General features: G+C 52.1%; 1 protein-coding gene across 1 annotated transcript in view; it reads right to left on the bottom strand.

The window, feature by feature from the left end:
- Positions 1-15,117, bottom strand: part of nphs1 (NPHS1 adhesion molecule, nephrin) — a 133,659-nt gene that overhangs the window by 35,668 nt on the left and 82,874 nt on the right. Inside the window, exons 18-20 of the mRNA XM_070872301.1 lie at positions 13,068-13,230; positions 11,436-11,592; positions 6,758-6,909 (exon numbers count right to left, since the gene is read on the bottom strand). Of these exons, the coding sequence (XP_070728402.1) occupies positions 6,758-6,909; positions 11,436-11,592; positions 13,068-13,230 (472 nt within the window). The remainder of the gene's footprint in view (positions 1-6,757; positions 6,910-11,435; positions 11,593-13,067; positions 13,231-15,117) is intronic.

Here is a 15,117-nt window from a genome sequence, read left to right as displayed (position 1 = left end):
ACAAGGTGGATGCAGAGAGGATGTTTCCACTGATGGGGGAGACTAGAACTAGGGGGCATGGTCTTAGAATAAGGGGCCGCCCATTTAAAACTGAGATGAGGAGGAATTTCTTCTCTCTGAGGGTTGTAAATCTGTGGAATTCTCTGCCCCAGAGAGCTGTGGAGGCCGGGACATTGAATATATTTAAGGTGGAGATAGACAGATTTTTGAGCGATAAGGGAGTGAAGGGTTATGGGGAGCGGGCGGGGAAGTGGAGCTGAGTCCACGATGGGATCAGCCATGATGGTATTAAATGGCGGAGCAGGCTCGAGGGGCCGAATGGCCGACTCCTGCTCCTGTTTCTGATGTAATGCTCACCACAGTCACGTTGGGAATGAGCGGGCGAGGAGACAGGACTACTTACTGAACGCGAGACTTGCCCTGTTTAACAACAAAACCTTGCATTTATATCGCGCCTTTAACATTGGGAAACTTCCTCAGCCGCTTCACAGGGGTGTTATGAGACAAGAAATTTGGCACCGAACTGCATGAGGAGAAAGTAGTGCAGCTTTGGTCAAAGGGGTGGGTTTTAAGGAGTGTCTTGAAGGAGGAGAGAGAGGCGGAGAGGTTTAGGGAGGGAGTTCCAGAGCTTGGGGCCCAGGCAGCTGAAGGCACGGCCACCGATGGTGGAGCGATTATAATCAGGGATGGTCAGGAGGGCAGAATTAGAGGGGCGCAGAGATCTCGGGGGTTTGTAGGGGCTGGAAGGGGTTACAGAGATAGGGAGGGGTGTAGGGGCTGGAGGGGGTTACAGAGATAGGGAGGGGTGTAGGGGCTGGAGGGGGTTACAGAGATAGGGAGGGGTGTAGGGGCTGGAGGGGGTTACAGAGATAGGGAGGGGTGTAGGGGCTGGAGGGGGTTACAGAGATAGGGAGGGGTGTAGGGGCTGGAGGAGGTTACAGAGATAGGGAGGGATGTAGGGGCTGGAGGGGGTTACAGAGATAGGGAGGGATGTAAGGACTGGAGGAGGTTACAGAGATAGGGAGGGGTGTAGGGGCTGGAGGAGGTTACAGAGATAGGGAGGGGTGTAGGGGCTGGAGGAGGTTACAGAGATAGGGAGGTGTGTAGGGGCTGGAGGAGGTTACAGAGATAGGGAGGGATGTAGGGGCTGGAGGGGGTTACAGAGATAGGGAGGGATGTAGGGGCTGGAGGGGGTTACAGAGATAGGGAGGGGTGTAGGGGCTGGAGGAGGTTACAGAGATAGGGAACGGGTGTAGGGCTGGAGGAGGTTACAGAGATAGGGAGGGATGTAGGGGCTGGAGGGGGTTACAGAGATAGGGAGGGGTGTAGGGGCTGGAGGAGGTTACAGAGATAGGGAACAGGTGTAGGGCTGGAGGAGGTTACAGAGATAGGGAGGGGTGTAGGGGCTGGAGGGGGTTACAGAGATAGGGAGGGGTGTAGGGGCTGGAGGAGATTACAGAGATAGGGAGGGGTGTAGGGGCTGGAGGAGGTTACAGAGATAGGGAGGGGTGTAGGGGCTGGAGGAGATTACAGAGATAGGGAGGGGTGTAGGGGCTGGAGGAGATTACAGAGATAGGGAGGGGTGTAGGGGCTGGAGGAGATTACAGAGATAGGGAGGAGTGTAGGGGCTGGAGGGGGTTACAGAGATAGGGAGGGATGTAAGGGCTGGAGGAGGTTACAGAGATAGAAACATAGAAACATAGAAAATAGGTGCAGGAGCAGGCCATTCAGCCCTTCTAGCCTGCACCGCCATTCAATGAGTTCATGGCTGAACATGAAACTTCAGTACCCCCTTCCTGCTTTCTCGCCATAACCCTTGATCCCCCGAGTAGTAAGGACTTCATCTAACTCCCTTTTGAATATATTTAGTGAATTGGCCTCAACTACTTTCTGTGGTATAGAATTCCACAGGTTCACCACTCTCTGGGTGAAGAAGTTTCTCCGCATCTCGGTCCTAAATGGCTTACCCCTTATCCTCAGACTGTGACCCCTGGTTCTGGACTTCCCCAACATTGGGAACATTCTTTCTGCATCTAACCTGTCTAAACCCGTCAGAATTTTAAACGTTTCTATGAGGTCCCCTCTCATTCTTCTGAACTCCAGTGAATACAAGCCCAGTTGATCCAATCTTTCTTGATAGGTCAGTCCCGCCATCCCGGGAATCAGTCTGGTTAACCTTCGCTGCACTCCCTCAATAGCAAGAATGTCCTTCCTCAAGTTAGGAGACCAAAACTGTACACAATACTCCAGATGTGGCCTCACCAAGGCCCTGTACAACTGTAGCAACACCTCCCTGCCCCTGTATTCAAATCCCCTCGCTATGAAGGCCAACATGCCATTTGCTTTCTTAACCGCCTGCTGTACCTGCATGCTAACCTTCAATGACTGATGTACCATGACACCCAGGTCTCGTTGCATCTTTCCTTTTCCTAATCTGTCACCATTCAGATAATAGTCTGTCTCTCTGTTTTTACCACCAAAGTGGATAACCTCACATTTATCCACATTATACTTCATCTGCCATGCATTTGCCCACTCACCTAACCTATCCAAGTCACTCTGCAGCCTAATAGCATCCTCCTCGCAGCTCACACTGCCACCCAACTTAGTATCATCCGCAAATTTGGAGATACTGCATTTAATCCCCTCGTCTAAATCATTAATGTACAATGTAAACAGCTGGGGCCCCAGCACAGAACCTTGCGGTACCCCAATAATCACTGCCTGCCATTCTGAAAAGTCCCCATTTACTCCTACTCTTTGCTTCCTGTCTGACAACCAGTTCTCAATCCACGTCAGCACACTACCCCCAATCCCATGTGCTTTAACTTTGCACATTAATCTCTTGTGTGGGACCTTGTCGAAAGCCTGCTGAAAGTCCAAATATACCACATCAACTGGTTCTCCTTTGTCCACTTTACTGGAAACATCCTCAAAAAATTCCAGAAGATTTGTCAAGCATGATTTCCCTTTCACAAATCCATGCTGACTTGGACCTAACATGTCACCATTTTCCAGATGCACTGCTATGACATCCTTAATAATTGATTCCATCATTTTACCCACTACTGAGGTCAGGCTGACCGGTCTATAATTCCCTGTTTTCTCTCTCCCTCCTTTTTTAAAAAGTGGGGTTACATTGGCTACCCTCCACTCCATAGGAACTGATCCAGAGTCAATGGAATGTTGGAAAATGACTGTCAATGCATCCGCTATTTCCAAGGCCTCCTCCTTAAGTACTCTAGGATGCAGTCCATCAGGCCCTGGGGATTTATCGGCCTTCAATCCCATCAATGTCCCCAACACAATTTCCCGACTAATAAAGATTTCCCTCAGTTCCCCCTCCTTACTAGACCCTCTGACCCCTTTTATATCCGGAAGGTTGTTTGTATCCTCCTTAGTGAATACCGAACCAAAGTACTTGTTCAATTGGTCTGCCATTTCTTTGTTCCCCGTTATGACTTCCCCTGATTCTGACTGCAGGGGACCTACGTTTGTCTTTACTAACCTTTTTCTCTTTACATACCTATAGAAACTTTTGCAATCCGCCTTAATGTTCCCTGCAAGCTTCTTCTCGTACTCCATTTTCCCTGCCCTAATCAAACCCTTTGTCCTCCTCTGCTGAGTTCTAAATTTCTCCCAGTCCCCAGGTTCGCTGCTATTTCTGGCCAATTTGTATGCCACTTCCTTGGCTTTAATACTATCCCTGATTTCCCTAGATAGCCACGGTTGAGCCACCTTCCCTTTTTTATTTTTACGCCAGACAGGAATGTACAATTGTTGTAATTCATCCATGTGGTCTCTAAATGTCTGCCATTGCCCATCCACAGTCAACCCCCTAAGTATCATTCGCCAATCTATCCTAGCCAATTCACGCCTCATACCTTCAAAGTTACCCTTCTTTAAGTTCTGGACCATGGTCTCTGAAATTACTGTTTCATTCTCCATCCTAATGCAGAATTCCACCATATTATGGTCACTCTTCCCCAAGGGGCCTCGCACAATGAGATTGCTAATTAATCCTCTCTCATTACACAACACCCAGTCTAAGATGGCCTCCCCCCTAGTTGGTTCCTCAACATATTGGTCTAGAAAACCATCCCTTATGCACTCCAGGAAATCCTCCTCCACCGTATTGCTTCCAGTTTGGCTAGCCCAATCTATGTGCATATTAAAGTCACCCATTATAACTGCTACACCTTTATTGAATGCACCCCTAATTTCCTGTTTGATGCCCTCCCCAACATCCCTATTACTGTTTGGAGGTCTGTACACAACTCCTACTAACGTTTTTTGCCCTTTGGTGTTCTGCAGCTCTACCCATATAGATTCCACATCATCCAAGCTAATGTCTTTCCTAACTATTGCATTAATCTCCTCTTTAACCAGCAATGCTACCCCACCTCCTTTTCCTTTTATTCTATCCTTCCTGAATGTTGAATACCCCTGAATGTTAGGGAGGGTGTAGGGGCTGGAGGAGATTACAGAGATAGGGAGGGGTGTAGGGGCTGGAGGGGGTTACAGAGATAGGGAGGGATGTAAGGGCTGGAGGAGGTTACAGAGATAGGGAGGGTGTAGGGGCTGGAGGAGATTACAGAGATAGGGAGGGGTGTAGGGGCTGGAGGGGGTTACAGAGATAGGGAGGGGTGTAGGGGCTGGAGGAGATTACAGAGATAGGGAGGAGTGTAGGGGCTGGAGGAGATTACAGAGATAGGGAGGGGTGTAGGGGCTGGAGGAGATTACAGAGATAGGGAGGGGTGTAGGGGCTGGAGGAGGTTACATAGATAAGGAGGGGTGTAGGGGCTGGAGGGGGTTACAGAGATAGGGAGGGGTGTAGGGGCTGGAGGAGATTACAGAGATAGGGAGGGGTGTAGGGGCTGGAGGAGATTACAGAGATAGGGAGGAGTGTAGGGGCTGGAGGAGATTACAGAGATAGGGAGGGGTATAGGGGCTGGAGGAGATTACAGAGATAGGGAGGGGTGTAGGGGCTGGAGGGGGTTACAGAGATAGGGAGGGGCGAGGACCATGGAGGGACTTGAACAGGAGGATGAGAATTTTGAAATCGAAGCGTTGCCTAACCGGGAGCCAATGCAGGTCAGTGAGCAGAGGGGGTGATGGGTGAGTGGGACTGGGTGTGAGTTAGGACACGGGGCAGTGAGCACAGGGGGTGATGGGTGAGTGGGACTGGGTGTGAGTTAGGACACGGGGTCAGTGAGCACAGGGGGTGATGGGTGAGTGGGACTGGGTGTGAGTTAGGACACGGGGCAGTGAGCACAGGGGGTGATGGGTGAGTGGGACTGGGTGTGAGTTAGGACACGGGACAGTGAGCACAGGGGGTGATGGGTGAGTGGGACTGGGTGTGAGTTAGGACACGGGGCAGTGAGCACAGGGGGTGATGGGTGAGTGGGACTGGGTGTGAGTTAGGACACGGGGCAGTGAGCACAGGGGGTGATGGGTGAGTGGGACTCGGTGCGAGTTAGGACACGGGGTCAGTGAGCACAGGGGGTGATGGGTGAGTGGGACTCGGTGCGAGTTAGGACACGGGTCAGTGAGCACAGGGGGTGATGGGTGAGTGGGACTCGGTGCGAGTTAGGACACGGGTCAGTGAGCACAGGGGGTGATGGGTGAGTGGGACTGGGTGCGAGTTAGGACACGGGGGCAGTGAGCACAGGGGGAGATGGGTGAGTGGGACTGGGTGCGAGTTAGGACACGGGGGCAGTGAGCACAGGGGGTGATGGGTGAGTGGGACTGGGTGCGAGTTAGGACACGGGGCAGTGAGCACAGGGGGTGATGGGTGAGTGGGACTGGGTGTGAGTTAGGACACGGGGTCAGTGAGCACAGGGGGTGATGGGTGAGTGGGACTGGGTGCGAGTTAGGACACGGGGTAAGTGAGCACAGGGGGTGATGGGTGAGCGGGACTCGGGGCGAGTTCGGACACGGGGGCAGCCGAGTTTTGGATCACCTCGAGTTGACGTCGGGTAGAACGTGGGAGACCCCTTCTCCCTTCCCCTACCCTTGCACCTCCCAATAACCCCCACCCTGTCTCACCCCGGCCCATTGCCCTCCAGCCAAGAATGAAGTTTACTGGCAAGATCTCAACACATTGAATATCTGGGTTCAGGTTCCACCATGAAATTAAATGGGGGGCGAGGGGTAGGGTCGGTGATAGGGGAGGGTGTACAGGGGCTGTGGGAGGGGGTTGGATGGGGAGGGGGGTAGAGTTGGTGATAGGGGAGGGTGTACAGGGGCTGTGGGAGGGGGTTGGATGGGGAGGGGGGTAGAGTTGGTGATAGGGGAGGGTGTACAGGGGCTGTGGGAGGGGGTTGGATGGGGAGGGGTGTAGGGGAGGGTGTAAAGGGGCTATGGGAGGGGGTTGAATGGGGAGGGGGGTACAGTTGGTGATAGGGGAGGGTGTACAGGGGCTGTGGAAGGGGGTTGGATGGGGAGGGGGGTAGAGTTGGTGATAGGGGAAGGTGTACAGGGGCTGTGGGAGGGGGTTGGATGGGGAGGGGGGTAGAGTTGGTGATAGGGGAGGGTGTACAGGGGCTGTGGAAGGGGGTTGGATGGGGAGGGGGGTAGAGTTGGTGATCGGGGAAGGTGTACAGGGGCTGTGGGAGGGGGTTGGATGGGGAGGGGGGTAGGGTCGGTGATAGGGGAGGGTGTACAGGGGCTGTGGGAGGGGCTCCCTCGATACCCCGTGTCCGCCCCACGTTCTCTGCTGCCTCCTGCTGGCTGGGATCTGGGGTGACGGACTCACTGGTGCGTACGAGCTGAATGTCGAAGAGGTCTATCCCCAGTGGGTTCTGGGCGGTGCAGGTGAAGGTGGCGTAGTCCAGGGCGGCTGTGGCGTTGGCCATGGTCAACCAGCTCGTGTGGAGAGGCCCCTCCTGGAACGTACTCTGTAAATATCTAAAGTTCAAAGAAAATCACAGAACACACAGAACACACAGAGGGTGCGAGGCAGGTTGGTGAGGCAAAGCTCCTTCTGGAGTCGTTCGTACTCAATAATTTCCAATGCCTCTGCTCTCCCAGCCCCACTCTCACTGGGGTATATCACACACCCCCTCTCACTGGGGTATATCACCCACCCCTCTCACTGGGGTATATCACACACCCTCTCACTGGGGTATATCACACCCCTCTCACTGGGGTATATCACACACCCCTCTCACTGGGGTATATCACACACCCTCTCACTGGGGTATATCACACCCCCCCTCTCACTGGGGTATATCACACACCCCTCTCACTGGGGTATATCTCCCACCCCTCTCACTGGGGTATATCACACACCCCTCTCACTGGGGTATATCTCCCACCCCTCTCACTGGGGTATATCACACACCCCTCTCACTGGGGTATATCACCCCCCCCCCTCTCACTGGGGTATATCACACACCCCTCTCACTGGGATATATCACCCCCCCCCTCTCACTGGGGTATATCACACACCCCTCTCACTGGGGTATATCACCCACCCCTCTCACTGGGGGTGTATCACACACCCCTCTCACTGGGGTATATCACCCACCCCCTCTCACTGGGGTATATCACACACCCCTCTCACTGGGGTATATCACCCCCCCCTCTCACTGGGGTATATCACACACCCCTCTCACTGGGGTATATCACCCCCCCTCTCACTGGGGTATATCACACACCCCTCTCACTGGGATATATCACCCCCCCCCTCTCACTGGGGTATATCACACACCCCTCTCACTGGGGTGTATCACACCCCCCTCTCACTGGGGTATATCACCCACCCCTCTCACTGGGGTATATCACACCCCTCTCACTGGGATATATCACACACCCCTCTCACTGGGGTATATCACACACCCCTCTCACTGGGGTATATCACACCCCTCTCACTGGGATATATCACACACCCCTCTCACTGGGGTATATCACATCCCTCTCACTGGGATATATCACACACCCCTCTCACTGGGGTATATCACATACCCCTCTCACGGTGGTATATCACCCACCCCCTCTCACTGGGGTATATCACCCACCCATCTCACTGGGGTATGTCACACCCCCTCTCACTGGGGTATATCACACCCCCTCTCACTTGGGTATATCACACACCCCTCTCACTGGGGTATATCACCCACCCCCTCTCACTGGGGTATATCACCCACCCCCTCTCACTGGGGTATATCACACACCCCTCTCACTGGGGTATATCACACACCCCTCTCACTGGGGTATATCACACACCCCTCTCACTGGGGTATATCACCCACCCTCCTCACTGGGGTATATCTCCCATGGTTCTGGCTCTCGCTGGGGTGCAGAGAATCAGCGACCAAGAAGAAGGCAAGTTCCATCCACGGGTTGTATCCCACCTTCTCCCCAATCCCCCAAACCCACCCACCTTCTCCCCAATCTCCCAAACCCACCCACCTTCTCCCCCCATCCCCCAATCCCACCCACTTACCTTCTCCCCCCATCCCCCAACCCATCTCCTTCATCGACTCCACTATCTGCCATATCGACAGAGATAGATAGATAGATTTTTGGATATTAAGGGAATCGAAGGATATGGGGAGCGGGCGGGGAAGTGGAGTTGAGGTGGAAGATCAGCCGTGATCTCATTGAATGGCGGAGCAGGCTCGAGGGGCCGAATGGCCAACTCCTGCCCCTAATGCTGATGTTCTTATGGTGTTATATCCCTCAAGGAATCCTACTCACCAATCCCTTCGTACCTTCTCTGTCCAATGATATAGCTATTTATCTCGTGATCTCATCAACTCTATCTGGGAATAACCCAGCCTGGAGCCCAGATCAATACTGAGAGCGTGTCTCACTCTCAGAGGGAGAGATCCCAGTGGGAGAGACCACGGGAGATCTCCGTGTGTCCTCAACAATGATCCTCCTTCAACCAGGTACAACCAACAATTAGGAAAGCAAATGGTATGTTGGCCTTTATTACAGGAGGATTTGGTACAAGAGTGAAGACATCTTACTCCAGTTATACAGGGCCCTGGTGAGAACATAAGAACATAAGAACATAAGAATTAGGAACAGGAGTAAGCCATCTAGCCCCTCGAACCTGCTCCGCCATTCAACAAGATCACGGCTGATCTGGCCGTGGACTCAGCTCCACTTACCCACCCTCTCCCCGTAACCCTTAATTCCCTTATTGGTTAAAAATCTATCTATCTGTGACTTGAATACATTCAATGAGCTAGCCTCAACTGCTTCCTTGGGCAGAGAATTCCACAGATTCACAACCCTCTGGGAGAAGAAATTTCTTCTCAACTCGGTTTTAAATTGGCTCCCCCGTACTTTGAGGCTGTGCCCCCTAGTTCTAGTCTCCCCGACCAGTGGAAACAACCTCTCTGCCTCTATTTTGTCTATCCCTTTCATTATTTTAAATGTTTCTATAAGATCACCCCCTCATCCTTCTGAACTCCAAGGAGTAAAGACCCAGTCTACTCAATCTATCATCATAAGGTAACCCCCTCATCTCCGGAATCAGCCTAGTGAATCGTCTCTGTACCCCCTCCAAAGCTAGTATATCCTTCCTTAAGTAAGGTGACCAAAACTGCACGCAGTACTCCAGGTGCGGCCTCACCAATACCCTGTACAGTTGCAGCAGGACCTCCCTGCTTTTGTACTCCATCCCTCTCGCAATGAAGGCCAACATTCCATTCGCCTTCCTGATTACCTGCTGCACCTGCAAACTAACTTTTTGGGAATCACGCACAAGGACCCCCAGGTCCCTCTGCACCGCAGCATGTTGTAATTTCTCCCCATTCAAATAATATTCCCTTTTACTGTTTTTTTCCCCAAGGTGGATGACCTCACACTTTCCGACATTGTATTCCATCTGCCAAACCTTAGCCCATTCGCTTAACCTATCTAAATCTCTTTGCAGCCTCTCTGTGTCCTCTACACAACCCGCTTTCCCACTAATCTTGGTGTCATCTGTAAATTTTGTTGCACTACACTCTGTCCCCTCTTCCAGGTCATCTATGTATATTGTAAACAGTTGTGGTCCCAGCACCGATCCCTGTGGCACACCACTAACCACCGATTTCCAACCCGAAAAGGACCCATTTATCCCGACTGTCTGCTTTCTGCTAGCCAGCCAATTCTCTATCCATGCTAATACATTTCCTCTGACTCCGCGTACCTTTATCTTCTGCAGTAACCTTTTGTGTGGCACCTTATCAAATGCCTTTTGGAAATCTAAATACACCACATCCATCGGTACACCTCTATCCACCATGCTCGTTATATCCTCAAAGAATTCCAGTAAATTAGTTAAACTTGATTTCCCCTTCATGAATCATGCTGTGTCTGCTTGATTGCACTATTCCTATCTAGATGTTCCGCTATTTCTTCCTTAATGATAGCTTCAAGCATTTTCCCCACTACAGATGTTAAACTAACCGGCCTATAGTTACCTGCCTTTTGTCTGCCCCCTTTTTTAAACAGAGGCATTACATTAGCTGCTTTCCAATCCGCTGGTACCTCCCCAGAGTCCAGAGAGTTTTGGTAGATTATAACGAATGCATCTGCGATAACTTCCGCCATCTCTTTTAATACCCTGGGATGCATTTCATCAGGACCAGGGGACTTGTCTACCTTGAGTCCCATTAGCCTGTCCAGCACTACCCCCCTAGTGATAGTGATTGTCTCGAGGTCCTCCCTTCCCACATTCCTGTGACCAGCAATTTTTGGCATGGTTTCTGTGTCTTCCACTGTGAAGACCAAAGCAAAATAATTGTTTAAGGTCTCAGCCATTTCCACATTTCCCATCATTTCCCTTCTCATCTTCGAAGGGAGCAACATTTACTTTAGTCACTCTTTTCCGTTTTATATATCCGTAAAAGCTTTTGCTACCTGTTTTTATGTTTTGCACACCTGGAGTATTGTGTACAGTTTGGGTCTCCTTACCAAAGGAAGGATATACTTGCCATAGAGGGAGTGCAGCGAAGGTTCACCAGACTGATTCCGGGGATGGGGGGATTGTCCTATGAGGAGAGATTGAGTAGACTGGGCCGATATTCTCTTCAGTTTAGAAGAATGAAACATACACAATACTTACAGGGCTTGACAGGGTAGATGCAGGGAGGGTGTTTCCCCCCCCCGGGCTGGAGAGTCTAGAACCAGGGCTCACACAGTCTCAGGATAAGGGGTCGGCCATTTAGGACTGAGATGAGGAGGAATTTCTTCACTCAGAGGGTGGTGAATCTTTGGAATTCTCTGCCCCAGGGGGCTGTGGAGGCTCAGTCGTTGAGTATAGTCAAGGCTGAGATCGAGAGATTTTTAGATATTAAGGGAATCGAGGGATCGGGCGGGAAAGTGGAGTTGAGGTCGAAGATCAGCCGCGATCTCATTAAATGGTGGAGCAGGCTCGAGGGGCCGAATGGCCGACTCCTGCTCCCATTCCTTACGGGAACAACCTCACGTACCTGGGGTTCTCGGGCTCCAGGGACACCCCGTTCTTTGCCCAGCTGAACACCACGTTGGGAACTCCCTCGGCTTTGCAGATCAGGATGGCGGCACTCGTTCCATCTCCCACCACAGCCACTTTGCTCAGCTCCACACCTTTCTGTAACTCTGGTTTAACTGGAAAAAATCAAATACACCTGTGACCCAGAGCTCCCTCTACACTGTCCCCATCAAACACTCCCAGGGCAGGTACAGGGGGTTAGATATAGAGTAAAGCTCCCTCTACACTGTCCCATCAAACACTCCCAGGGCAGGTACAGGGGGTTAGATACAGAGTAAAGCTCCCTCTACACTGTCCCATCAAACACTCCCAGGGCAGGTACAGGGGGTTAGATACAGAGTAAAGCTCCCTCTACACTGTCCCCATCAAACACACCCAGGGCAGGTACAGGGGGTTAGATACAGAGTAAAGCTCCCTCTACACTGTCCCATCAAACACTCCCAGGGCAGGTACAGCACGGGGTTAGATACAGAGTAAAGCTCCCTCTACACTGTCCCAGCAAACACTCCCAGGGCAGGTACAGGGGGTTAGATACAGAGTAAAGCTCCCTCTACACTGTCCCATCAAACACTCCCACGGCAGGTACAGGGGGTTAGATACAGAGTAAAGCTCCCTCTACATTGTCCCAGCAAACACTCCCAGGGCAGGTACAGGGGTTAGATACAGAGTAAAGCTCCCTCTACACTGTCCCCATCAAACACTCCCAGGACAGGTACAGGGGGTTAGATACAGAGTAAAGCTCCCTCTACACTGTCCCATCAAACACTCCCAGGGCAAGTACAGGGGGTTAGATACAGAGTAAAGCTCCCTCTACACTAACCGTTCATGATCTTTGGTCAGATTTATACTCTAGACTCAGGGAGATTGGGAGTGTCCCCAGATTCAAGTGGAGCAAAGGACGGACTGTCCGGATGGGATTGGACGCTGGTCCCTGGGGAGGGAGGCAGGAGGAGACTATCTCACAACCCCCTGATCCCCAAAGTGGGACGGAGCACAGTTTACACATCACTCGCTCTGTGTGCTGACTCTGGTTAAGCTTAAGGAAGGATATACTTGCCACAGAGGGAGTGCAGCGAAGGTTCACCAGACTGATTCCTGGGATGACAGGACTGCCGTATGAGGAGAGATTGGGTCGACTGGGCCTGTATTCACTGGGGTTTAGAAGAATGAGAGGGGATCTCATTGAAAGGTATAAAATTCTGACGGGGTTGGACAGACTGGATGCGGGGAGGATGTTTACCCCGGGGCTGGGAAGTCTAGAACAAGGAGGTCACAGTCTCAGGATACGGGGTAGGAAATTTAGGATGGAGATGAGGAGAAATGTTCTCACTCAGAGGATGGTGAACCTGTGGAATTCTCTACCACAGAGGGCTGTGGAGGCCAAGTCACTGAATATATTTAAGAGGGCGATGGATAGATTTCTGGACACAAAAGGCATCAAGCGGTATGGGGAGAAAGCGGGAATATGGTGTTGAGAGAGGATCAGCCATGATCATATTGAATGGTGCAGGCTCGAGGGGCCGAATGGCCTACTCCTGCTCCTAGTTCCTATGTTTCTAAGTTTAAGCCGTACGACCTCCTGACCTCTTACATCGTACGATCAGCTGAGTGCTGGCGCTGTCTGGCGGAGCGATCCCATTATCGGCCCGACACGCGTATCTCCCAGAGTCCCTGCGCTCCGCACCACGGAGGACCAGCTTGGTGGTGTTGCCCATGAAGATCTGATCTTCCTCCGACACCTCCCGTCCTTCATCCTGTGGGAGGGACACACAGTTACATAAGAACATCAGAAATAGGAGCAGGAGTGGGCCATTCGGCCCCTCGAGCCTGCTCCACCATTTAATACGATCATGGCTGATCCGATCATGGACTCAGCTCCACTTCCCTGCCTGCCCCCTTATCCCCTTATCGGTTAAGAAACTGTCTATCTCTGTCTTAAATATATTCAATGTCCCAGCTTCCACAGCTCTCTGAGGCAGCGAATTCCACAGATTTACAACCCTCTGAGAGAAGAAATTCCTCCACATCTCAGTTTTAAATGGGCAGCCCCTTATTCTAAGACCATGTCCCCTAGTTCTAGTCTCCCCCATCAGTGGAAACATCCTCTCTGCATCCACCTTGTCGAGCCCCCCTCATAATCTGATACGTTTCGATAAGATCACCTCTCATTCTTCTGAATTCCAATGAGTAGAGGCCCAACCTCCTCAACCTTTCCTCATAAGTCAACCCGCTCATCCCCGGAATCAACCGAGTGAACCTTCTCTGAACTGCCTCCAAAGCAAGTATATCCTTTCGTAAATACGGAAACCAAAACTGCACGCAGTACTCCAGGTGTGGCCTCACCAATACCCTGTATAACTGTAGTAAGACTTCCCTGCTTCAGGAGGTCTTCATCGCAGGTGTGAGAAACCAGGGCATGTGTAAAACTGACCCAATAAGCCGCATGTTAATCGTTGTTTTGGGCTGGAGACAAAGGGCTAGAAATTTGGTTTTCAGCAAAAATGATGACGACGAGGTCCAACACCGCCTCCAGTGCGCCAGTGCAGCCTTCGGTCACCTGAGAATAAGAGTGTTCGAAGACCAGGCCCTCAAATCCACCACCAAGCTCATGGTCTACAGGGCTGTAGTGATACCCGCCCTCCTGTATGGCTCAGAGACATGGACCATGTACAGTAGACACCTCAAGTCGCTGGAGAAATACCACCAACGATGTCTCCGCAAGATCCTACAAATCCCCCGGGAGGACAGACGCACCAACGTTAGCGTCCTCGACCAGGCCAACATCCCCAGCATCGAAGCACTGACCACACTTGACCAGCTCCGCTGGGCAGGGCCACATTGTCCACATGTCCCCCAGACACGAGACTCCCCAAAGCAAGCGCTCTACTCGGAACTCCTTCACGGGCAAACGGGCCAAAGGTGGGCAGAGGAAACGTTACAAGGGACACCCTCAAAGCCTCCCTGATAAAGTGCAACATCCCCCACCGACACCTGGGAGTCCCCGGCCCAAAGACCAGTCCGCCCTAAGTGGAGGGAGTGTATCCGGGAGGGCGCTGAGCACCTCGAGTCTCGTCGCCGAGAGTGTGCAGAAACCAAGCGCAGGCAGCGGAAGGAGCGTGCGGCAAACCAGTCCCACCCTCCCCTTCCCTCAACGTCTATCTGTCCCACCCTCCCCTTCCCTCAACGTTTATCTGTCCCACCCTCCCCTTCCCTCAACGTCTATCTGTCCCACCCTCCCCTTCCCTCAACGTCTATCTGTCCCACCCTCCCCCTTCCCTCAACGTCTATCTGTCCCACCCTCCCCCTTCCCTCAACGTCTATCTGTCCCACCCTCCCCTTCCCTCAACGTCTATCTGTCCCACCCTCCCCCTTCCCTCAACGTCTATCTGTCCCACCCTCCCCTTCCCTCAACGTCTATCTGTCCCACCTGTGACAGGGACTGTGGTTCCCGTATTGGGCTGTTCAGCCACCTCAGGGCTCGTGTTTAGAGTGGAAGCAAGTCTCCCTCGATTCCGAGGGGCTGCCTGTGATGATAATGACTTTTTTTTTTGCGGCAAAATTTCCGTTTCCGATTTGCTACCGCTGGTAAATTCAACCTTTAATTTGCTCAGCGGTAAAAATCGGCGTTTCGCGAGGATTCG

Source organism: Pristiophorus japonicus, unplaced genomic scaffold, assembly GCF_044704955.1.
Source record: "Pristiophorus japonicus isolate sPriJap1 unplaced genomic scaffold, sPriJap1.hap1 HAP1_SCAFFOLD_304, whole genome shotgun sequence".
NCBI lineage: Eukaryota > Metazoa > Chordata > Chondrichthyes > Pristiophoridae > Pristiophorus > Pristiophorus japonicus.
The sequence above is the reverse complement of the archived record's forward strand: the minus strand, read 5'-3'. Positions and strand labels throughout refer to the sequence as shown.